Source organism: Mycteria americana, chromosome 22 (assembly GCF_035582795.1).
Source record: "Mycteria americana isolate JAX WOST 10 ecotype Jacksonville Zoo and Gardens chromosome 22, USCA_MyAme_1.0, whole genome shotgun sequence".
Lineage (NCBI taxonomy): Eukaryota > Metazoa > Chordata > Aves > Ciconiiformes > Ciconiidae > Mycteria > Mycteria americana.
Genome location: NC_134386.1, coordinates 1,767,227 through 1,791,664, shown reverse-complemented (window position 1 = coordinate 1,791,664; position 24,438 = coordinate 1,767,227). Strand labels below are relative to the sequence as shown.

The 24,438-nt window shown below is 46.8% G+C and overlaps 1 protein-coding gene across 3 annotated transcripts in view; it reads right to left on the bottom strand.

The window, feature by feature from the left end:
- Nucleotides 1-340: 340 nt before the first annotated feature.
- Nucleotides 341-24,438, bottom strand: part of LOC142419829 (F-box/LRR-repeat protein 20) — a 43,486-nt gene continuing 19,388 nt past the window's right edge. For 2 of the 3 annotated variants that reach the window (XM_075523160.1, XM_075523161.1), the window contains exons 3-15: nt 19,877-19,931; nt 17,799-17,873; nt 15,254-15,348; nt 14,720-14,788; nt 14,433-14,528; nt 12,929-13,055; nt 10,836-10,910; nt 8,978-9,108; nt 7,438-7,498; nt 6,860-6,904; nt 5,400-5,456; nt 4,112-4,324; nt 341-3,208 (exon numbers count right to left, since the gene is read on the bottom strand). In XM_075523160.1, the coding sequence (XP_075379275.1) occupies nt 3,101-3,208; nt 4,112-4,324; nt 5,400-5,456; nt 6,860-6,904; nt 7,438-7,498; nt 8,978-9,108; nt 10,836-10,910; nt 12,929-13,055; nt 14,433-14,528; nt 14,720-14,788; nt 15,254-15,348; nt 17,799-17,873; nt 19,877-19,931 (1,207 nt within the window). In that variant the 3' untranslated portion in view covers nt 341-3,100. The remainder of the gene's footprint in view (nt 3,209-4,111; nt 4,325-5,399; nt 5,457-6,859; nt 6,905-7,437; nt 7,499-8,977; nt 9,109-10,835; nt 10,911-12,928; nt 13,056-14,432; nt 14,529-14,719; nt 14,789-15,253; nt 15,349-17,798; nt 17,874-19,876; nt 19,932-24,438) is intronic. The other variant, XM_075523163.1, reaches the window with a different exon arrangement.

Here is a 24,438-nt window from a genome sequence, read left to right as displayed (position 1 = left end):
AGATCCAGGTTACGGCAAAACACTGCTTTTTGAGGTGGTAACACACAGTCCAGCCTCCGCTCTACGACTGTGGGACATGACTTCTACAGAGGCATCTTAGGGTTCTGGGGTGCACGCTGGTTTTCAAGGGAGGGCAAGGAAAGGGCCAAGGTACAGCTCACCGTCTCAAAATTGAGGACCTGATCTGCCTTGCCCAGCTAGTCTAGTGCCAGGCTGGAAAAGATGCACTTGGCACAAGTAGGGAGCTTGCAAATTGATTTGATTTTCAGTCAGGGCTTGCTCCTCACTGAACTTTTCAGCAGAGCCCCCATTTTGCATCGCTTACCCCTCAAAACGACACTACAAAGACATTCCTCTAAATGCCAGGCCCCGAGTCTCAGTGCGTGATGGCCTCTGCAGCCACCAGATCAAACCTGACCCAGCACCTCGCACTCCTGCGGCTCAGGCACCAGCCCAGCAGAAACAAGGGCGCGCGTATGCAGAGCAGAAACGGCATTCCCAAACACAGCCCATGACCGGTATGCTGCCACGCGCAGGGGGGTTTTTTTTTGCTCTACAAAGGTATTCCTCTAGTAAGACACGGCTTGGAAAATGGTGTTTATTGGCATTTATAAATACAAACATAAAGAAGAGTCCATTTGAAGACGGATAATTGACTTAAAAGGACACTGTCAAGTAGTTTAAGCTACCTTAATGCTGTCACCCTGTTTGGAAAAAAAAAAAACCAAAAATAATGCTTTGGGTTCTGTATTCTTGAGTTTTCCCTTGAAAACTCTGCTCCATTACAAAGAAATCAGTCAGCCAACTACACCCTGGCTTGCAAAGCCATTTTAGCTCTCCCTTGCCACAATATAAACTAAACCAAGTGTTCTTCCCAGATTTGTGCAAATACTGTGATTGCCGGGTGCTGCCCCAGGCACACCCGCCCGTTCCGAGTCAGTCTGTTACCATGGGAAGCACCGTTATCTTCTGCCACCCTGAAAATCGGAGAAAGGAGTTCTGCAAATGAAGTCTAGGAACATGCTCGTTGAGGAGAGAGAAAATCCACAGCTCTAAAGAGGATTTGAATCACTATAATGGTTTAAAAGCGATCTACAGGAACGGAATTGACAGTATCCTTTTAAACACAGCATACTGGATTTCCTCCCAGCGGACTGTGCATCTGCAAGACTTTGTTAAGCATATACAGATGGGTTGGGGAAATTTAAGTTGTAGATGAAGGGGATACAGCTTCGGTGGTACTAAGCGACCCTTCTGCCTGCCTGAATAGCTCAGACAGCGATAAGAGGGTTGGGAAGCAACACACTGTCCTCAAAGCAAACCCACAGTGAAAAAACCAAGCCCCTGGGACCCTAAAATAGCCGTTCCTCGTGCTGCACCCCGCTCTTCCCCCATCATAAGATTCTTCAGCATAAAGCTGAAGCACCACTTCCTTGGCTGCTGGCAGCTAGGATGATTAAACAGACTTGCCTCTCTCTCTCTGTCAGCTGGGAACCATCCATAAACACGTGCGCTCCCTTCCATCCCGGGGTGCAGACAGCAGGAAGAGCACAATTATTTACACGTCAGCTTGTCTTCCACAAACCTGTTAAGAGTTTGACCAAGTTCTGCCCCATTAAACCCTCGGCGTCTGCCCATCTGTTCACATGTTTCATACTGGGCATCTGGAACTGCCAGCATCAAGGAACTGGGAGTTCACAGAGCTGGCCCGGGCTGTCTACGCTCCTCTGAAGCACCTGGGCTAATCTTGCCTGAAATGCCTCAAAACCAGCCGCTATGAACACATACCCTGACAGCTGGGAAGGACTGGCACATAGCAAACCCTCATTTCATTCAAATGGTTCCTTCTCCGGGGCAAGACACTTACCTGCGGAAGATGCAAAAGTCAGCAAAATCACCCAGCGCTTGCACCTCAGCATACAACAACGTGACAATAACCGAGGGCGTATTTTCAGGCCTGCTTTTCCTCCCGCTTCCATTAGCGAGTCCTTATTTCTTGATCAGGGCAACAAGCAAAAAGATTCTACTTTGCTTTTCCTTGGGGGCAGGATGAAGGGTTGGAGGGAAAGGACAGCAGGAGGAGGGAACTTACAGTCACTGGAGTAGAGACTGTAACTTTTTCCCTACATCAAGAGTTATATTCTTGTCACTGGGATAAAACCTGAAACGCAAAACAAATTCGGACACCCAGTCGCTGATAACAACAGGCCAAGAAGCCTACAAGAGCCTGGCCTGTAGCGCAGCTCACTTGCCATTTAAAAAAAATCCTCCAAACAGGTCATTACAGGCTCAAGCTTCTAATGGTAAAAAGTACTTTTTTTTAATTTATTGATTCATAACTTTTGCTTGGTAAATCTCAAAAAATTACTGAATTAGAAATCTGTAAAAAGAAAAAAAGCAGGATGTAGGGAGGGTAAAAAACTGAGCCTGACAGTACAGATTCCAAGCTATATCACAACAACCTCGGAAGCCTCTGAGCTGGATGCTACAGAACAGAAGAAACAGATGAACCTTCAACGTGAGCATGCTCAGGGTGGTCAGCAGGGAACGGGAAGTAGAGAAGCACAAGTAAATCATGTCTCACAACAGCTGCTGTTTCATTCCCTCACTGGAAAATGGACAAAACTTGCTGGGATTTCCAGGTTTGGGTTTGGTTTTTTTTTTTTTTTTGCTTCTGGCCAAGAGATGCAGGTTAAAGCATGTTCCTCTCCTCTCCCCCTCTCCCCATGCCAAAGGATTTCAGTTGCTATTCCAACCTCAACAGCAGCAACAGTCATTCTGGTTCGCAAAACCCTCCCCTCCTTACCGCAATGCTTTCATCTGAGCATGCCCAGTAGGAATGGTTCAGAATTATACCGATCCACCTACGGAAAACGCCAACACGGCTCCAGCTCCCGTCCTGCAGAGTTCATCAGCTTGCTGGAAGAGGTGGGGTGTGTATATGTATGCGTATGGGTGGCTACAGGGGCCTGGCACCACGGCCCTGCTCGCTGGCCCTTGCAAATGACACTGGTATCGCTTTCCTTGAAGATACTGGTGTCCACCGTAATTCTACAAGTGTAATTAAATACTCAGTTTGCAAGGATGACCGCTTCCAGTGTCATAGGATGATGCAACATCTGCAGAAGCGTTGTCTGCTGCCCCCGACCGAAGGAGGTGGAGTCACAGGCGCGAAGTAGGCATGGACTTTAATATTGGGTAAATGGGTCTGAAAAGACAAACACAACGTGTAAAGCGACAAGCGTAGCGGCAGCGCAAGAGGCAAAGAGAAGCCGAAACGGGCCTGGCTTATCTGCCTCAGACTACAGACTCACACACCCATAAAAGCTAGAGTCGAACTCTCAGCTGGCCAGCGCGATTTCCCCACAGACCGGGGATTCCTCCTGTCACCAGAAAGCAGAGTTGCAGGCAATAAGGAAAAAGGATGCGCTCTCCTCGCCATTAATCCTGTGGTAGCCGCGGGGAACAGAACAACATCTAACTGTAGGGATCCATGTTCTCTTTGCAAATAAAAGAATTGCTCTTCTTTTCCAGAGGGAGAAACAGATTCGGGAGGGAAATCACGGGGACACCGAGTGCCTTAGGTGACCAGCAGCCCGTGACAGAGCAGCCCCGGCTCCGTCCAACTCACAAGGACGCGCAGCCTCCCCCACAACAGACTGGCTTTATCACAGGATTAGCTGGGGCTCTTTACACGGGAAGCATCAGTGCAGAGGGCACTACAATCTCTGCTGAGCATACAAAGTAGTCGAGAGGAGGTGCCATCCTACGCGTTTGCTGTGGCACGAACTCTCGGTCCCACGTTTACAAGAGCACTGTCACGTACGAGCGCTTGTAAAACGAGCGCTTGCACGCCGGGTCTCCTCTCTTCCTTCCTGCTACTACGCACCGAACGCAGCAATCGCCTCCCTTCCCCACCAGCTAGCGCACAACCCCATCCAGTCTTCTGAGCCTGAGAGCCCGACAGCTATTCATTTCATAGATGATGGGTCTCAATACTTTTAAGAACGATCATGAGGAATCCGAAACCTCTGCCCTCCCTCCTCCCACCAGATCAAGCGTTCAAGTCATAGCCTTAGCAGTGTTTGGTGTTTGGTTTTTTTTTTTTTACCCTGAGTCTCTTGATCCCTGCCCGCGTGATTTGCTGACAGTCGTACAGTTCTATCCTCTCCAAGCTGTGGCAGCTTTTCAGGTGCTCCAGGGAGGCGTCCGTGATCAAAGGGCAGTTGTCCAGCTCGATCACCTCCAAGCGGTCGTGTGCGCAGGCGCCGTTTCCCAAGTGACGAATCCCATCGTCCGTGATCAGCTCACAGTGGGACAAACTCTGCATCCAAACACAGCAAGTTAGTAGCCTCCGCCATCGGCAGCAGAGGCCAGCACCCTGCCAGGGGACGCTGTGGGACAAGCGAGAAGATGGCCCACGTTTCCCAAGTTGGGACTGGTTTGCCACACCGGTGTTTTGGACGGCTCTGTAGTCTCTCCTTGCGCTGGAGCCGCTGTGGAGTTTCCAGGCACTGGGCTCCGTGGGCCTCCAACGACCAACGTGCCTGCTGCAAGGGGAAAACTCGTAGCTGAAGCGCAACGGGAAAGGCAGCTGCTGAAAGAGGAGACCCCCAGGGCCAGGAGACAGGACGGCACAGACGGAATAAATACCTCTGCTATCGAAGAAAGCACCTGTGTAAAATCCGTGGCCTTACGCATCACGGGAAGGACCCTGTCAGCGGGTCCAAGAACCAGCAGAAATGCAACGTCACCTACTTGGTGCATTTCTTGGGGGGGCTGCAGCTTAGAAGTTCTTGAGCAGGAAGCGGGGCTTGAGCTAGGAGACAGCATCAGCCCGTTGCCCTGCTGGGGGGCACAGCGTGCAGAAGGGATGGCTGCGCAGGAGAACCCGCTGACTGCATCCCCCACCTCCCGGGACAGGGCCTCTCACCATGACAAGGGAGCGGTCCGCACAGGGACGCAGAGCAGACCGAGACTAATCCCAGAAATTTAGACCAAGGCGAACATGGCTTTCCCGAGCCAGCAGGCTTTCCAGGTCTCAGTTGCCCAGCTCTGTACTACAGGCGAGAAGAGCTGCGGTCTCCTCTCCTACAGACGGACTGACAGCCCGGTTTGCAGACAGACTCTGCGAGGCTCGCTGAGGACAGCCAGAGGCTGGTACCAGCAGAATCCAGTGTCCTAAAATTCATTTTCAGGCAGCTGTGGGTGCCTGGCGTACGATTAATGCTAGCAGTAGGGGAGGGACAATAGGTTCTTCAGGGTCAAGTTTCTAGCCGAATTCTTCCAAGCCTCTGCAACGTGTCTACGAAGTCAAAGAGACAACCCCCCACGGGCAGTGCTTAAAATCCCTTTGTTTATAGAAAGAAAATGCTGAAAGTCTCACTTAGAATACTCACCAGAACCTGAAGCCGTGGACAGTGTATGGAAAGCTGGATTAGTGTACTGTCTGTTATCTGGAAAGAAAGAAAAAGCCCCTTCATGCTGGGTGCTTTGCACAAGGACTTTTTCCCCCCCATGAAAGAAAAAACTGCCAACTTTTGCCTAATCCATGACCGCTTTCCCACAGCCACTCTCCTGAGCCCCTCAGGAGCTCATCTCCCGTGTGAGCAAATTTCAGACGTACAGATTCTGCCACTCCCTTATCGAAACCAACTCATGCCCTTGAAGGACTGCTAAGGTATTATTGTTTTTTGGAACTTCCTTAAGTAGCTCTCATGAAATAAGCTCACAATTAAGAGAAGCAAGCGAGCAGACCTCTCCAACACCCCAACGTCTCCTCAATGCTCGCCTCTGAAAGCACAAGAGGCGTTCAAATCCCCTTCCAACAGCTCGGTGGATTGCTGAATTGTTCCTCTCTGTTCTTCAGGAAGAGAGAGACTCAACACAACGGCTTCCTAATCGAAAAGCATTCCGAAGGGAACTTGCGGGGCTCTCTTTGTGCAACGCAGTCAGTCCAAGGACACAGCCCAATTTTTCTTTCTCCTTTTTTGGGTTAACTTTAAATCCCTTCCTGTCTGGACTACTGTAATTTCCTCTTGTGATCTCCTGAATTTCTGCCCTGTAAACATCAGGAAGTAGGGAATACTGGGGTCACGCTGTTCTCATGGCAGGAAGCAGAATCCGATTGTCTGCACTGTCTGTATCCGAACCGATTTCAAATCTATCCTTAGCCTTAGAGAGTTTTCCCTGGCATCTTGAGTAAACTCAACTACTTTCCCCTGTAAATGCTACCTTGAAATGGTTATCAGCTCTGGCGCATACCCTACAGAACAGTGTTTAGTCACCTATGAGACACCTCCTTACAACTAACGAGGAGAGCTGCAGCACAGGGCTATAAGAGACTCCACAGACTCATCCCATCCCACCCCACTGCCTTTGAGGAAGGCTAATGGTAGCACGGGCACCCCAGTTTTCTTTCAGGTGGTTGCCACGTCCTCTGTAAAGGCATTGCTGTTCAAACGATCGGGCTCTGTTTTTCAAAACAGAGGTACCTGCCAGTATTTCTAGCAATCCAGGTAGCACAAACCTTCCCTTGCCTTGCGCGCAGAGATCTTACTCTGGGACTTTATCTTGTGTCAGGGGTCACAACTCGCACATCCCTTACTCGACCTTCAGGACACATCTATTACTATTAAAGATTTCTTTTCTCATTTACAGTAGCATTCGTTACTATGAAAGACGAACAGAGGATCAAATTACAAAAGCAGTATTTTCTTATCCAAATATATCCGATCTTCTTGCTCAGGATTCTCAATCAAGTCCTGATTTCGAGACAATCCACTTTTTCACCAGCTTTCCACACTGCTGTGACTGTGCTAAAAAAAAAAAGGTAACAGCCAGAGGTGGCACCTCCTACCTGGACACACTCTTCCAGGTCCATTTTTTCAAGCTCATGGCAGTTCTAGGAACAAACAGAAGATGGAACACACAAACTAAGTGCAAAGTTCAGACAGCAAATAAACACACAGCTACAACCAAACAGTCCTTTTTAAAAATGAAGGGTTTTCCTCCATGAAACATCATGACTGAGAGGAAAGTTTGCTGCTTCTTTATGAACACCGCCAAACATAGTAAAGGAAATCTAGCCATTTCACTCAAAGGCAGCGAGGTTTTTTATACACAGAAAGCAAAGGAGGTTAAATTTAGGGTCAGTTGTATAGAACACAGATTGATCTATGAAAAACAAACAGTAGCGTTTATAACTCTCAAGTAGTCAACATTTCGTGTAGTTTGGGTGCACATCCTCCTACCTGTGTGGGTCAGGACAATGCCAGAGATTACATACAACCTAACTTCTGTAACTTAGCTTCCACTCAAACGTCGAGATCAAAAGCATTACCAAAATCTACATTCAAGGGAAAGCTACCGTTTGTTCACATCTATCGCGAAGAGAAAGCGGAGATACTTGATGAAAAAGTGGAAATGAGCACTTACCCTAGCTAGAGTGGTAAAGCCCACATCTGTTAGTTGAGAACACCTTGCAACTTCTAATATTCTGCACAGAAAGAATTTACAGTAACCATGGTGGAGTCATTTTGCTTTTCAGAGTGTTTCATTAAAAGCTGCCAGCAACCCAGAAAAGCGTGACCCGCTTTAGGCTGTGCTCTCTGGGAGGATAATTTGCACAGAGCATCCACCCTCTATACCTGAGCGTAGGTCACAGGGAAAGAAAAAAAGACGTCAGGCTAAAAGGGAACTCCGAGGGTCATCCAGTCCGTACCCCGCTACGAGGCAGGGAGGTTTACTCCGACAAATGTTGGGCTAAGGTGCTCTTAAAAACCTTCACTGCTGGACACTCCACAACCTCCCCAAGCGATCTCCTCTGGCTTCCACCCAAAATACAGATCTCATCGTGAAAAAGGGTGCAATACTCGACAACCTGGCAGATGGGCATGAAAGAATAAATGTTTAATGCCACGATAGAAGGGTCTGAAGTCCTCTAAGAGGCCAACTGCTTGCCTCTGTGGCAACAGAGACACGTCCTGGCAGACAGTTACCGCAGCTCTAGAGGTTTGCTTCACAGTGTTAAGATACTTATCTACCTTTATAGAAAAGAAGCCAGCTTGCCTAGAGCGCGTTATGCATTTTACTGGGTGGAGCTTAGTACAGCTTAGGAACGCTGCAGCTGAAGCTGAACATCAACACAGAAACCAGCTGGAACCAAAATCATGTTCCACCTTCCTCTCTCAAAACTGGTTTCCACACACTTGTACGCTGCACTTTGTACCCAGAATTCTTTAAATGAATTGAATTCATAACTCTTTGTCACAGAAAACACTTGTGGGGGTTTTTCCCCCCAGAAGACATGTATTTTATGCCATTGAGAACAGGCCACTCAGCTGCTACAGATGTCAGATAATAAAACTGTCTCTTCTGTCTGCACCTGGCCATTTTCTGAAATTATAGCAAAGTCTTCCTGAAGAAACTTGTCCTAATAAAAAAAAAAAGTCTTAAAAAATAAATTTAAAAAAGCAAACACCTGCAGAGATGTCACTGGAAGCCCACTCTGTCAAGCAGAGCAAAAGTCAGCACCAATTCCATCTGCTACAAAAGCAGCATGAAAACCCTGTTCATGTCACATGCCAAGAGGAAACCACGTTGTTTACATGTGTTTTCAGTTCTCAGTGCAAAAGTAACCTAACCTCAACTGTTTTCATAGAAGAATAAAAGTAGATACACAATGGTGTAAAAGGAGACTGCTACAAAGCGAGTCGATTGGCAGCGCACACCACCACGGCATGGAGCTCTTTTACCACTGTTTTATTACTGGCAGAAGTTTAGAAACCAAGTTTGGGTAAGACTACCATCATCCCACAGCAAACGCCTGGAAAAAGCTCAGCGATAAAAAGTGCGCTTCCAGAGAGACCTTCAGAGTCTAAAACGGCTCACATATTACATGACCGCGTCACCAAGATCCTTTGCTCGGCATGCAATGGGTCGCTGGAGCTCGGGTAACTCTGCAGTGACAACTTACCTAAGCCTTGGGCAGTTCTGCCCCAGGGCATTCAAGATGGCATCTGTAATGTTAGAGCAGCCTGAAGCACACAAGGATTGCAACTTGTGGCATCCTCTGCATATTGTAATGAGACCATCATCTGTTATTTGCTACAAGAAAAACAACAACAACATCACAAGCCATAACAACGAAGGTGGAAGTGCAAGGCACTGCATATTTTCCTGCTCAGACTTCCAATCGGGCACTTAACTGAGGCCAAGTTATGCTTCGTTCAACCCACAAATGCATTCAAGTATTTCACGGGAGCAGCTGAGACAGGATAAGCCACACTGAAGTGACTGGTAAACAGTGGGAAAGTGATTCCACATGCACGGAAATGTTTCTGAGCTTGGGCCACGTGAGCCGTGGGGGAAGGCACGGTAGCAGCAGGCCTAGACTCGCTCTCCTGCCCTCCTGGGCAACCCTTGCTTGTAAAGACCTTCTTGGCTGAAACTCAAGACTAGAAAGCACCCAACAGTCAGAGTTACCCAGGAAATAGGCAGCAGGTTGTTTTCACAAACAGCCTTTTACAAATACACTGCAGTGGTCCGGGACCAAAACCCGAACCGTGAGAGACAGGCTTACAGCCCAAATCACGTTAAATTGACCCCGTGGCACCGCAGCTCCATCGACCCGCTGCGTCCCCGGACACACAGGGCCCGTCCAGCCCCACGCGCTCTGCTCACAAGTCGGGGACGGCACCAGCGCACGGATCTGCTCCAGATGTTTCCCCGCACGAGCACAAGGGGCTCAGCGCGGCCGTGCCAAGGAGCCGCACGGGATCAAGAGCAGCGCACGCAGTGGGATGAGGGGAAGAGGGACAATAGGTGGCAGAGGCTGCGCGTGCTGGAGGACCAGGTTAAACCTCACGCGCTCCTTCGGTTCTGGATTTGCAGAGGCAGCCAGACTCAATTCCCACAGAAAAGCACCAACCTAGGGACTGGCACGGCCTCTTTTAAAACAGCAAAGAGCAAGCCTGTGGGCTGCTAAGCCCAAGTGCTGCAGGGAGATGACATGGAAACTGAGAAGAACTTGGTCTCTTCAGTTAAGGCGATCAAGAACCTTGTTAGTGTTCTTCTCCCTTCCGTCTCTTCGCCTCTCCCCTTCCTGCCTCTGCCCTAGACGCCAGACACAGGCCTGGAACTTGCCGAGAGCCCAGCTCCTCCTTTGCAAGCACCCAGTCTCAGACGGATGGGCACCAGTCTCTAGCCAGTCTAGTAACTGGTAAAGCTACTCTTTAAACAGGACTGGGACGGGACAGCCCTGCAGCCCCCAAAGGCCTCGCCCACTGCTGTGCGAAAGGAAGAGCCTGTCCAGTTACTCGCTGCGTCAGACTAACTGCACGATGGTACGCACAAAGAGCCCATTCCAACTTCTGTTTTGGCATAAAGATCCATTTTTGGCGCTGCAGAATAACTGGGTTAGAGCCCTTCTGTGCAGGGAGACTGCACTTCTTGCTTCAATCTTATAAAGAGCCCGGAGGAACCGCCCGGCTAGATCTAGATCACCACACAAACACTCCCGCCCCACGGAAAGAATTTTTCCGGCTAGTCCTGCAAACGAGTCCAGAAGCCCCGTGGGCAGGGCAAAGAGACAAACAATTCTGACCAAGCGAATGCTATGCCACTGTTTGGGGGGCTTAGTCAACATGACTGAATGCTACCAGAAAGCTGGTTTTCATCAACTATTTTTAAAAGTCTCGTAAATCTACAATTGCCCTGTCTGCACAGATGATGCCGTTGCTGGGATGGAGAACATTCTGCCTGGTTCTGCTTAGAGATGGCCCCTAAATGCACAGCGAAGGCTGAGGGGGGAGATCACGGGAAGCTTTACTTACTGAGCATGTTTGAAGGTTTAACGTCACCAGTTCGGGACAATGCGCACCAATGTACTTCAGAGCTTCATCCTCAAGCTGGAAAGAAAAATGGAGAGACTGAAGCAACCTCTTAATACTTGAAGCAACCTTCAAAATAAAGCTTTGAGGACAAGAAGGCATCTGTGGTTTGGATACCTAGGGGGGAGGAGGGCAACGCTCTGCAATCTCAAAATACACGGCAATAAGTGCAATGCCTTTTTTTTTTTTTAGCCATCTCAGGAACAGAGTTCAAAGACCCACCACACTGAGTTACTGCTTTAAAGAAAAGCTGATCTGATCAAACATGCACAATTAACAAAGCGAGTAGTGAAATCAGAAGCTATTTACGGGAATTAAGGAAACGCTTCACTAGTGAGGGCCTGTAAGTAACACCACTTCTATGTTGCAATACTGGAACTCAAAAAAAAAAAAAAAAGTCTTATTTCGACGTGAGGAGCACGAACACATCCAGGTTGCTTTCTGATGATAAAAAAGCCTGCTATTCTTAAATCTATAAGAACAGATGGCAAGTAATTGATAACAAGGATGTATTGCCATCAATATTACTCACGACTCCATAAATTACTAGAAACCCAAGCTGTTTCTATGACCTGAATTCTCAAAATAGGCTGAGATGGTTATACCTTTAATCAAGTCGTTTTTACAGCCACGTAGACCCATCTCACGTATTAAAAATCCGACAGTAGTATAAATTTAGAAAAACTACTGACTATAGCCCTTACAGCTGGGCTTCCTTCTGCACTCAAGGCTATCGCTGCTTCGTGCACGTAACCAGTGAGTTATTGCTTTGCTTATCGGAACAGCCTGTCAGGACTTTCTGTGTCCACGCACAGGAGAAATATGCTTTTTGCAAAATGAAAACATATAGCTGCTTGTCTATACACAGCAGACAAAAGTGGCATTTATTGACTCGTACTCAAGGAATCCCTACCCCCAAGGAAAAAAAAAAACAAAACAAAACAAATCCAAAACAAATAAGCGCTGTCCATGTTGGGGTACAAGGACCTAACAGATGAGAGATCATTTTCCAGGTCTGCCTTGAGGCTCTCAAACTCTCGGCAGTCTCTGGGTCACAGGCTTCAACTCCTGCGGGGTCGCTTTTACTCTCCTTTGTCAAGGACAAGATTCTGAGATACTCAGTTGCTCCTTTCTAGCTTATCCAGCTTCATTAAAAAGACCCCGGCCCACTTAAGTAAAAAACCAAGAATTAGTCCCCACAGTCCTTGTGAAATAGCTTTGCAAGGAGCTCTTGCTCATTAAGAGAGTAATGCTCAAGGCTGATGTTCCCCACGCCCCAGTTCCTAATCGATGTATCTCCTTAGTAAAGTTGTAATACAGGGAAGTATTTAACATATTACACTTTTCAATGATTCACCAGGTCAGACAGTAAAGAAAATGTAAAAGAAGGCAGTCTAAATAACAAAAACTATCACAAGGGGGCAAAACCCCCTTTCAGCTGTAAGACTTAGTGCACCATTTATATATTCCAAAGTACAGGCACCACAGTCTCTGCAGCCTCTTCACACTATACTGTTATAGCTCAAGAGCTGCACGATGTCCTCGAGGGAAGAGTACCACGCTGCTGCCTGCCTGCAGAGATGTCTCGTCAAGGAGTCACATCCACGGTGATTCTCTGTGACTAACCAGAAGATCCAAAGGACACGCAGAGGAAACGCTACCACCAGCGCAGAGGAAAGTACTGCCACGCTTTCTACGTTTCCTGAGCCTTCAGAAACAGATGGGTCTAGCCATGAAGAACAAAGTTATCTCCTCTTTTAAAAAGTTTGCTCAATGTGCTCCTGACGGGAAAAAAGAATGATTCTACAGCTAGATACGCAATTTGTTCACCGTCCCGCTATTCATGCTGAGCTCCAAGCTATTAAAGAATTTCAAGAAAAGCAGTTAATCTCCAACAGACAGACTGTGAGTAATTCCAGTAACGTAACATTTCTGGAAACAGAAAAATCCACCATCCTTCATCCCCATACTTTCAGTCACAGCAGAAATAAGCCAGCTGTTATTATTCCATTTGAACACTCTCCCTAGAGCCGTACCTGCGTGCAGCCTTTCAGAAACAGGGCTTTGAGTCCACCACAGCCTCTCACCAGAGCCTGGATGCCATCCTTAGTCACTTGGTCGCACCAGGAGATATTCAGCTGCTCCAGCAGTGGGCATCCCTCGCTTGGGAGGTGAAAGGAAAAGCATGTGGAAACTTGGTTTTGGTTTGGAAAGAAATCCTGCTTCAAGCCAGAATCCAGGAAAGCCCCATTTCTGGAACCCACGTGAGCACAGATGCACACCCGCACCCCACACCCCCACGGGGAACGCTTCTGTCCAACCTCGTCTCCAGATGCGAAGAGCTCTCCAGAGGCAGTATCGGGAGCTCTAAAGCAGGGCATTAGTAGGGAAAAAGACCACCGATTTATCCCATTTTGGACACCTCCCAGCCCCTAGACAAGAACAGACACTATGGGCTTTCTGGACCGGAATACAACCAAACCAGCCTCAACGAAAACCAAAAAGAGGGTCCATGTCTGCCCCGCTGCTTCTAACTTCCCAGGTGTAACTTTGCACCTGCAAATAGCTGCCAGTGGGAGCAACACGCAAGTGTCATTTGTCATTCGGAAGAGATACACATGCTATCATGTATTTAAGATAGCTGCAGCACAAATTTGACCCTGTGAAATTAGAGACAAGGATGAAGACCCTCAAGGGAAGGAAAAACCAGGCTCAAAAGTATTTTAATGTCGCTGCAAAAAGAATTTAATCGTCCATTTGTTCTTTCAAATCTGTGTTTTCTTCTGGCGTCTAGGCTGTTCACGCTCCAGTATTTTTTCCCCCATCATACCGCTCTCCTGTATTTTCTTTTATGCCACTGGTATATCGCTTGAACGTATTTATTTTTGTTAATAGCTTGGCCTCTATTGTTACCTTTAGTGGGTTTTTGCCTCCTTTTCTCTGTCCCAATATCTTCCCACCAATGTCTGTCTGTCCCTTCCTTTTCTAGATTACTTGGCAATTCCATTTAGCAGATCTAAGCAGTTATATGTCTCCTAAGCAGTTTAAAAAGACAAATAGTCACATGCTGGCGTTCCCCTTCCACCTATGTGAACCATTGCTAAGTACGCAATGGTACGCTTACAAGGAAGAAGTTGACTTAGTAAACGAGCATTGCAAAAAGGCAGGCTAAGACTTCTGTCTCCCCCCAGATCCCTCCTCCAAGACTTGAATAGAATGGAATTCTTCTTCTACTGCTAATAACCATCGGGACGGATACAAACGAGGTCGAGGGCAGCTTTTACAACAGGAGGAGCGCTCCTCCTCTGTCTAGGCAAACCAGGCGGCACAACGTGTGAACGTTGAGCTCTGCTGGGAACGCCTGAATTCCGATCACAGTCACAGCTCAGCCTATGTCAGTCTCCTCCGCGGCACACGAGACAATTGTGGGCACGGGGCAATGGTGGCAATGGTGCAATGGGGCAATGGTGGCAACACGGGGCAATGGTGGGTCACACTCTTGGGAATCAACCGTCAAAGGTCAGTGTTGCTGACTCCTACCTCAGTGCTTTCAGAGACAGGTTGGTTATGGAAGTGCAGGAAGCCAAATCAAGGTGCCTGAGTTTAGAGCAGAACTTACTGAGGCTGGTACACGTACTGAAAGAGAGCACACAAGACACTCAGGCAATGGATTTATCCAAAGTCACACGCACGTCATAGGACGTGCATTATATTACCTACTGCGCGCACAAGCCTGGCCTCCCCTTAAAAAAAAGGGATGGAGAATCTGACACGGTGCACGCACAGAAGGGCAGGACAGGGCAAACAGAGAAAAGAAGTTTACTCACGCATCTGTGATCTTGGTACAGCCATTTAGGTTCAATACTTCAATATTTCTGCAGTTCTGTGCAAACGTCCTTTATTAAAGGGAAGGGGAAACACAGCATTTTTCAGGCAATACACTTCCAGATGTTTTACAGCATTTGTTTTAACCGTAACACATCAGAGACCACTTTACAAAATGGTCTCCAACAAAAGAAGTAAATAAATATATAGAATAAATAATTTATGTTGCCCCATTTCTTGCCTTGGGATTTCCCAGCCTAAGGCAAAAGCTTGTCATTCGGTGCCAATTACTACTCAGCCTGTAGCAGCAGCTGGCGTTATGTTAAGGAGAACTGAGAAAAACGGCTACTGTGTGAAGTTAAAAAACGATAAATTAAAAAGGCTTGTATGTTACCACTCCCGAGGTTTTAAGTTAGACACACAGGCTAAAGATCTCCGTTCCAAAGCGTTCATAAATTATTCCAGTCCTCTGTGGTTGCAGAAACGGAATCACCCTTTACATCACATTTAAGAGCAGAAAGAAGCCGTACCACTACCTTAATGCATTGTCTCCCACTCCTAGACAGCCACGCAGGCTTAACTTCCGCAGGAAGCCCCCACATCTTTTAGAAATATTCTCAACTACTCGGCCCTGTCAGAGACACAAAGAATTCCATTAAAATCCAAAAGTCACCTGATCATTCAAACAGTTGGATTCAAAATTTTGCAGATTAACAACAGTTTGTTCTTCTAGGTCAAACAGTGCTAAGGAAACAAAAAGGCCATGAGAATACTCTAAGGCAGGGAGAGGGAGAATTATTCAGCTTCTGAAGATGGAGAGACAAGGAACAATTACCTAAAGCCGCTCAGGCTAACGACTGAGGAACTTCCGCCAGTTTAGAGCTCCCGGACACCGATACAGACTACCCAAGAAAGGTGAAAGAAGCAATGCCGTTGCTACAACACGGGCAGTAAGATTTACAAATATGTACAGTTCAGCGTACTAGAAATGGATATACTTCAATTTCTATTCAACATAAAGACGAGGCAGAACCAGCCCACGAGTTTTAGTCTCACAGAAAAAGCGATTCCAACATTTGTGTTCAAGAGATCTAGAAAAATGCTTTTTTAATATCAAATTTGTAATCAGTGGAAGCCTCCAAAGACCCCACTACAAGCTAGCATTTACCCAGCTATTTCTCACTGTGCATGAAGCACAAAAACCATGGAGGGAGTATTTGTATCCGCATCCAGAAATTCAACAACCTTCTCCTCTACTTTAGTCTACGGGGTTGTTCATCACAGACCAGGAACATCACTCGGTTCTTCAAGTACTAGTTGGCATTTAAGACCTCTAGAACGATGAATGAAGATCATCTAGAATCTTTTTCCAGTAAAAAAACCAATACCAAGCATCAGGCTCGGTACAACGTAATACCACAATCGGAAAGGGACACCAGCTTAACTAGACCTCTGCACGAGCCTCTGGTGACATCTGGCCACTTGCTTTCAGGGCTTCGGGAGCAGCTCTACAGCCGCAGTGGACTGCTGACGTGCTGCCCTGGCTGAAGGCTGGCAGGGGACCGAAGCTCGACCTGCCCATCCGTGTAGAAGGGCTGGAAAATCTGACACAGTCCGTGTGTTTTTGCAATTCCTCCAGCAAGCCTATGAATTCATAGCCTTGAATGAGAGGATTCAAACACATTTATATATAGAATTTACATCAACTGATGGATTTACATTCCTTTAAAGCAAATAACAGGACACCAGAAAGTCTAGCGGGTACTTTTAGGTCAGGTACAACATATCCACGCATTTTGTTTTAAAAGGGGAAGTCTGTGCTTAGGCAAGATCATGTGTTTGATGTATAGAGTGGTGTTAGAGAACAAAGAGACATTAAAACCATGCAAAAACCACTCCAGAATGAGAAAACCCTAGTTTGTATTCACAGCACTCCTGCCTCTCTCCCTCCTACACAGACCAACGACAGCAGCAAGGCTGAGCAGCTCTGTCCACCTTTCCTGCTACCTCCATAGCCAGGCACCACTGCCGCTTTGCCCTACCTCTATGACAGTAAATTATATGGGCCCAGAACTTTCCAGGCATCTTCAGAGAGAAAGTATTTATTATCAAGAACAAAAATCGCATCGCTTACTTCCTTCAGGAAGTCTCAGGCCACTGAGACCCCCCCAAGCACGCACAAGTCCCAGTACCACAGGCCTGTTCCTTTATCCGAGCCTCTCAGCTCCTTAGATGAACAGCTGGCAGAAAGAGATTATTTGAACTCTTTCCTCCACAAATCGCGTGTGTAGTTCCCACCACTTGCCACCAGGTGTGAATCTCCAGGCATCCTCTGGTTTATGCCTCTGTCTATAATGAGTTAAAAATCATACACTCCCTACCTCCCTCCTCCAACATGTTTTAAAGAGGATATAACATTCTGATAAGAAGCTTCAGGGTGGTTGGTTTTTTTCTCGTCCCTTTTCCCCATTAACGCAATCTTAATTTTACAAACAGCACAACAGCATCCGCTCCTAGCAGTGCCGAGTAGTCCACGTCCAAGAGATTCAGAACAGCTACAACGAAGCATTTCCAAAGCTGCATCTTTTAGGAACAATTCTGACCTCGTTCCCCTGAACCACCTTCACTTACGCTTCAGTTTTTGATAGTAAAGCTAGGCAGGAAGGGACAGACGTGCTGCAGGCCACGTTTCAAAAGACATTCAGTCTTAATGGTCTGCGTCAGTGCTACGTTAACGTTTCTTTGAGTGAAAGGAAAAGTAGCCTAAATCCTGCTATACAGAAGCAGTAGTTCTCCACAAGAACGTACCTATTCTACCTATTTTTGTTTTCAGAACACGCACAAAAATACTTTCCTTCTATTACTACCTTTACGTCTTGATATAGATAGAGAATTCTGTCCATTTTCAAAAGCTGAATGGATTGCTAAGACTTTACAGACTCCCCGAAGCTAAGAAGAACTGAAATTAATGATTTCTATCTCCAGGGAAGGTAAAAAGGGTTACGCTGGGAGTATTAATCCATTCTAGGCTGTAATTACATTTTAACAAGAAAAAGGGGTTTGTATGTCACTTAATTATACCTCGATATCCCTCTGGAAATCAAACAGGTCAATGCGCTGCCAGTTACTGCCGTCCAGGGCCAGAACATTCCATGCCTTTATCGGGGGGAGAAAAAGTAAATGTGTTGTTAATATGGAAAAAAAAAAAAACCAACCCACCAAACAAGAAAACGCCCCAGTGGGGACCTAGTTACAGCTTGTTCCTTTTAGAAACAACATTCTGTCTCAGATGTAAAATCCACACGTAATCCCCGCCAACAAGGAAAACCGTCATCTTGCACACCTCCTCTCTTGCCTCCGGCAGAAAGAGGCGTTCAAGGCCGTTCCTCAGCTTGGTGCACGGGGTGCTGCGTCCCACGGATGGAGAAATTCAAAGCTTTGTAAGCGTCCAGATAAAGCATCCGGCTCTTACCCGAGAGCTATGCACCACTGCCAGGGACAGCGTTCACTACCGCTGACTTATGTGTGTGTGTTGGCTTTTTTAAAACAAACAAACAAAATCTCATGTGGTTCATGCTACAAATGAGAACCAGGAACTGAAAGTTAGTAATTCTGCCCTTAATGAATCAAAGAGGTCGTCAACACAGTACTATACCTGAAGTTTTAATTACATAATCAAAGTAAACAACTAGATCTCATAATAACCATGAGTCCATCATTATGAAAGACTGCATGTATACGGATATAGGCATATTTTTATACTGCATCTATTACATGCACTGAGCTACACGCCATCACAACATACTAGTTCTTGTGCAAGCCACGTGTAGACTTCGAACAGCCAGCAGAACTGTAAGCAGTCGTTGATTTTCTGCTTTTTAAATCTCATTGCTGGTATTTGTTTTAAGGTCTAGTTAAAGAAAAGTAATAGCTCCAGTGGAAAAGAAATGCATCGGTGGATGCAAGTTGTAACACAGCATATTTTAATGTGCAATGTAGGCAACATTAATGCAGCCTTTCTGTAGCTCTGTGCGGATACTTTATTCCTTCACAATACACGCTGGGTCACATAATGACCAATATGTTCTCTGATGCCCCGTGGACTGTGTAAACAGGAGCAAGCGACAAAAATGGGAGTACGCCTTGACGCTGGCAAGTATCCTTGACAGCCCATTTTGGTCAATACTGTTCTGCTGGAGCAGTGAACTTCAGCTGCAAGATCTCCCACTACAAGACCTCTGTTGCTCAGAGAACATGGGATGATAACCATAATGCCTAGACATCACACAGGATGTTTGGCCATGCAATTAAAAATGTTGAAGCAGAGTCTTTTTTATTCTTACGTACTCTGAATAATGAGACAAGTTATGGGTCAAGTTTGAACCCCAAATTCATCAGTCCTGTACAGGTGTCACTCAGCACCGGCTCTGCCAGTACAGTGAACGCACCACTACAAACACCTCCCCACGTAACCGACTTCCCACTCTCGCTGTGGTAAAGCTTCCTCTGCGTGTCCTGTTAGATCCTGGCGGGATAAAGTATCTGAACGAGTCTGGTAGCTCTAGGTAACTGGACCTGCAGTCAGAGGAACTTTCCCCAAGCGAATAATCCAAGCTGGATTTCATGAGCTGAAGCCCACAAAACTATGAGCGACTTAAGGAAAAAAACAACCCTAAACATAACACTCATTTTTTTTCTTCCATGCTTACTTCAACTACATCCAAGTAGGAAAGCAAACTCTCGTTGACTGTGCAGCATCTTTATGAATCAAAATTGCTCTATCTCCTCCAAAACCCACAAGATGCCATTTTAGACTCATCCCAGTTTGGTATTTTCATCAGCGCAGGCCTCCTGTACAAACCCAGGCTGACGAGAGGGTTCTTGGGCAAAAAGTCAGCCACCTCTCCCTCGTAACCTGCGCAGGGCCTGGGACACCGGCAAAATGGTATTCAAGCTTTGAGTCCCCCTTCACCGCTGCCATCCGAAGTTTCTGGTATTGCGGCGTTAATACGGGACACTAAATAACAATAGCTGAGTTGCACAAAGCTCCCTGGTACCAATCCTCCCGGTTTGACATGCTAGGGGAGGCTGGAGCGAGAGGACTGTCACCCAAATCCCATCAACGGTTAAAATGCACCAGCAAGGAGGAAGGTTCTTACCCTGGAAACTTGAGCGCAACGACACAGAGTGACCACATCCAGGAAAGAGAAAATTCTGTAACAGAAATAAAAGATACCTTAGTGGTTATCTACATTTAAAACAAAGAGAACATGAAAAACAAAGGGAAAAAAAAAGACTGGAGACAGCAAAACTTCTTTGTAATTCAGTTGAAAGCTGAACTGTGAAAAGAAGCGCAGACCTAGCAGTTAACAAATGAAAGCAAAACACAGATACTGAGCCAGGGTGAAATATTCAGCTCACATCTTGTAGTATTGACTGACGGTAAACTGAACGATTATTTATCAAAACAGACGCTTACAGGGATCGTGTAGCTTAACAGTCAAACGTTCAGTTCAGTCAGGATATGGCAGAACAAACGGTCACGTTGGGCTGGTTTGGCCCCTGTTCGACACGGGAGCATCGCCGTGCCCAGCACCGCCGGTCAACAAAAACATCTTCAGCAACGGCTCTCCAACAGCGGGCAGCGTAACAATTATCAGTCCCTAGACCAAAGCAACACAACAGCCTGATTTCAGTGCGTGGATTACTTCCCTTTGCACACAGCTGTGCCAAGGATGAAGCGGTGTTAACACAGAGCTGGGAGGAGTATTTTGCTCTGCAACACTGCAAAGCAACTTGCACAGCCAGATGATTCGTTCGACTGTGTCAGTACGGTGCCCACGAGAGACGCGTTGAGGACGAAGCCGGTGCGGTCACTCCTCTGCGCAAGTCATTCCTCTGCCAGGGCACACCCAAGCGCTCAGGCCAACACCCTGCTGTTGCTGTCCTAGTTACTGGGATAAGGGAATTAGACAGTAATACTTTGCAATGCTACACTGGGCTAAGACCTCCGTGCTCTTCTCTCGGGCATATACACCCCTATCTGCCCACGCAGGAAGTACCAAGCCCATTTAAAGCTCCCAAATCTCTACCAATAGATCAATATGGTTATTTTATGGTTTATGGTTATGCAAACGATCACACGCCACAAAACAGAGAAGGTCAAGTGGACAGCAGAAAGGCAGTAAGGTCTCATTCTCTTTGACAGCAATTATAAAGCCACAGGATGAAATGGTTTTGCAAAGACAATACAAGTGTTTGACTACAAGAACACACTTGCACATATGCTTTAATATTTTAAACTTGAAGACCACCAGAAAGAGAAGGCAAATGTTATCGGATGCAAGCGTTCAAGGTATGGGGCAAGCAATTTTGTTCCAATGCTGTACACTGTGTTATAAAATACTCTTGTCGGATAAAGTATGGTTGTCCAGGAGAAATTCTGAGAACAAACAAAACTCCACTGCTCCAAAACTCTCCAGATTTTCTCAAGGGAACAGCGTATGCCCAGATTAGCAGTTGTTTGGCTACCTGCAACACTTGAGTCATCTCTCCACAAGACTGTGGGCTTGGAGAGGGTGGACGCAAGCTTTCCCGTGTTCTCAGCAGACCTGCCTGTGCTGGAAGAGACTCAGAAACACACGATGTTGCTGGCAGCATGTTCTTTTGGTGGCACTTAGAAACTTCACAAACACCCTGTACTAGCGTGTTCCTGAAACTCTCATATAAAACCAAGAAAGCTGTGTGGTGTGCTCACCTCCCCAGGGAAGTACAAAGAATACATCTGAATAAATAGCACAGATACTGATAAAGCTGGGGGAAGAGGTGCTGAATGAACAAACATCATGTGCATCACAGATTATCTCCAGGACAAAGTGCAGTTTAACGATGAGGGGTTATCCAGGCTTTTGCTACTCACACCGAGTTTTGTCTGCGCGTCAATACGTGCCGCACACCTTCACGGACACCCAGGTAGTTTATCTTGTTGTATACGAGTAGCAAATCCTGGATTTTCAAATTTTAGGAGAGGACACAGGCAAGGCTGAGACGATAGGATAGAACCATTGCATGACCAAGCTTTCTTCACTTGCAGGTATATAAAAAGCACTTTAGAACTTTCAGGGTTGGTGGAAGAAGAGAAAAGGACATTAACGATGAGAGGATGGATGCCGATTATTTATCAAACACAGATGCTTACTGGTTTCACGTAGCTCAACAGTCAAACATTCAGTTAAGTCAGGATATAGCAGGATAAGCAGCCGCACGCTCTCCTGTGTTTCTATACTGCCCCAAGATACTCACTCACAGATTCAAGGCGTTTGGTTCAAGATACTTCTCGCCTGTTCCTTATGCATCTCATCATGAGACAAATTGACAGTGGCATGCTGAGATATACGCAGTTAAGAGGTCTGGAAAAGAGCTCATACGTGCTCGACTCTCAACACCGTTCTGGGAACCCACTTCTGGATTTCAGAAGCAGTTCCATTCTCCCTTTCCACTGCTCATAGACAGGCTGCCCCGTGAATTAAATGTCATTTATTCATGCATGTATGCGAGCACTGAGGATTTATTTAGCACAATGTCAATGTACAACAATACAAGGAAAGCCTGGGGAAATGATAGAAGCTAGGGGAAATTCTTACTTTCACCCTAGATTCCCATCACAGGAGCACAAAAACCATCAAACTCCATGGGAACAGAGGCTAGGTCAATAACTACGCAAGCTTTCTGTATTTTCATTAAAATTGCTTTCTCCATGGAAATCCCAGGCTATTAATAACCATCTCATCCCTCTATCAGGGCTCTTAGGTCTGGGCCAAATTCCTTCTACTGCCTGCCCCTCCCTTCCCAGTCTACCCCCACACTAAAAGGGACGTCAGCACAGCCAAAGGCTTGCCCCTCTCACCTCCGAGGTTAACGTTGCTGAGCTTCGCCAGGAGTCCCCTTGTTGTGTAACTCGGGGACTTTGGCTCTGAAGAGCTTAAGAGCGTTTTCCAGTGTTTTCTGAACTGCTCTTGCATTTGTTCAAGAATATTAGCCAGTGACTCAGCAGAATCAGATTGCAAAAATGACTCTCGGCAGCAGGCACTACTGTGTTGTGCATTCTGGCCATTTCAGAATTGGCTCCAACTACAACCCTTCACATCAGCTGGGGAGAACAGCAGGAGCACAGTTAAAATCTTGCAGGGACAATGACCCCAGCTAAGTTTTCCAATGCAGCCCTGAGGACAGGCGGCTTCTTCTCCAAGGAGCTGCTGGGGAACATTAAAAAAAACCGAACAACCCCCAAACCCACAAACAAGCTGCCCACGCGGCAAAGCAATGAGTGAGCAGACATCGTCTTCCAACAGGAGCACAGCAGGGGTCATAAGTGCTGGGCCTCTTTTCAGCAATCCGCACAGTATAAAATAAAGCAAAGGTAATCTATATGTTCATTTGAAATAATTTGCGTTCTTGCTATTACCCTATGGCTCAATGAAAACTGGACTTGACAATGAGGAAACACACGGGGCTCACAGGAAATTTGGATGCAACTTTGCTAGTCAGCTCCAGACCCTCTCTGGGTAATAGAGGGACAATTCCAGAAGGAATTGTGGTCCCCAAAGCACCAAATCCTTCAAAACTACCTGCTGCTCTGGTCAGATTCAGTTTCTCTGGTGAAGGAAAGCAGAGAAGAATAAGCAGCAGCAGGCTGAACAGTCCGACGTGAATAATGGCTTTCCTGATTCGGCCTTACCAGATCACAAGGCACATAGCTGGGATGTTTATTTTTACAGCCAACACACAGGATTTCTGGTTTGCTCACAGCTGACTGCCGTACTCTTACACTGGTCTTTTTACTCTTTGGAGCTGACAGTAAGAAAATAATCCACACCAATAACCTTATCATCAAACAGTGATCACAGGTGAAGGCAGACCGAGTATTCCAAACAGGAATTAAAACAAGGCTGGTATTGCAGCAGATGAAGTTATTTCCCTGCAAAGTATCTCACTATGTTTAGGACTTTGCCTGAACAGTCCAGCACCAGACAATTGAGCTAAACCACGTTGCACTGAGAGCATTTTTCAGGTTTCAACCTCTTAATCCACTCAGGCTTTTCCAGGACTCCTCACTTTCCCACTGCCACTCTCATTAGATGAGGCTCACGACTCCCATGAAATCCCTGGTTGCTGCAGGCTTTGAGGTGAGCTAGCTTAGACCTTTAGCCTTCTAAAACGATCAACACCAATTTATGTCGGTGACCCACCATTCAAGTTCAGTTTCGCTCCATACTCGTTTTGGGCCGATGGGCTGGCCAGGAGGAGAGAAACGACAACTGCGCTGCCAACTCACCGGTACCCCACACGCTCCGTCGCTTCCCTGTCCCGAGCAGAACTCAAGCTCCCGAGGAATCAATCAACACGGGGCTTGAAGGTCAGACGGCAAAGCCAGCGCCAGCGACTGGATGTGCTGGAAATGGGCTAGCAGGCAGCAGGAGGCGGCACGCAGTAAAAGCCGCTTACGCCAGGAGAGAATTGAAAACTGCTTGACCTGCCCATGAACCAATAAGGCAGAGAGGAACTCCCGCAGCCTGGTCCCCTTCACCCTGCCAAGCGTAAGCTGTTTAGCAGCCCCACGTCACGCCGAGAGTAAACCTTCTTCAGGAAACCAGCAGAGACCACCACGGCCACAGAAAATCCAGGCTCGTGGCTGGGGTTTGGCTCCCAGACAAAAAGCGAC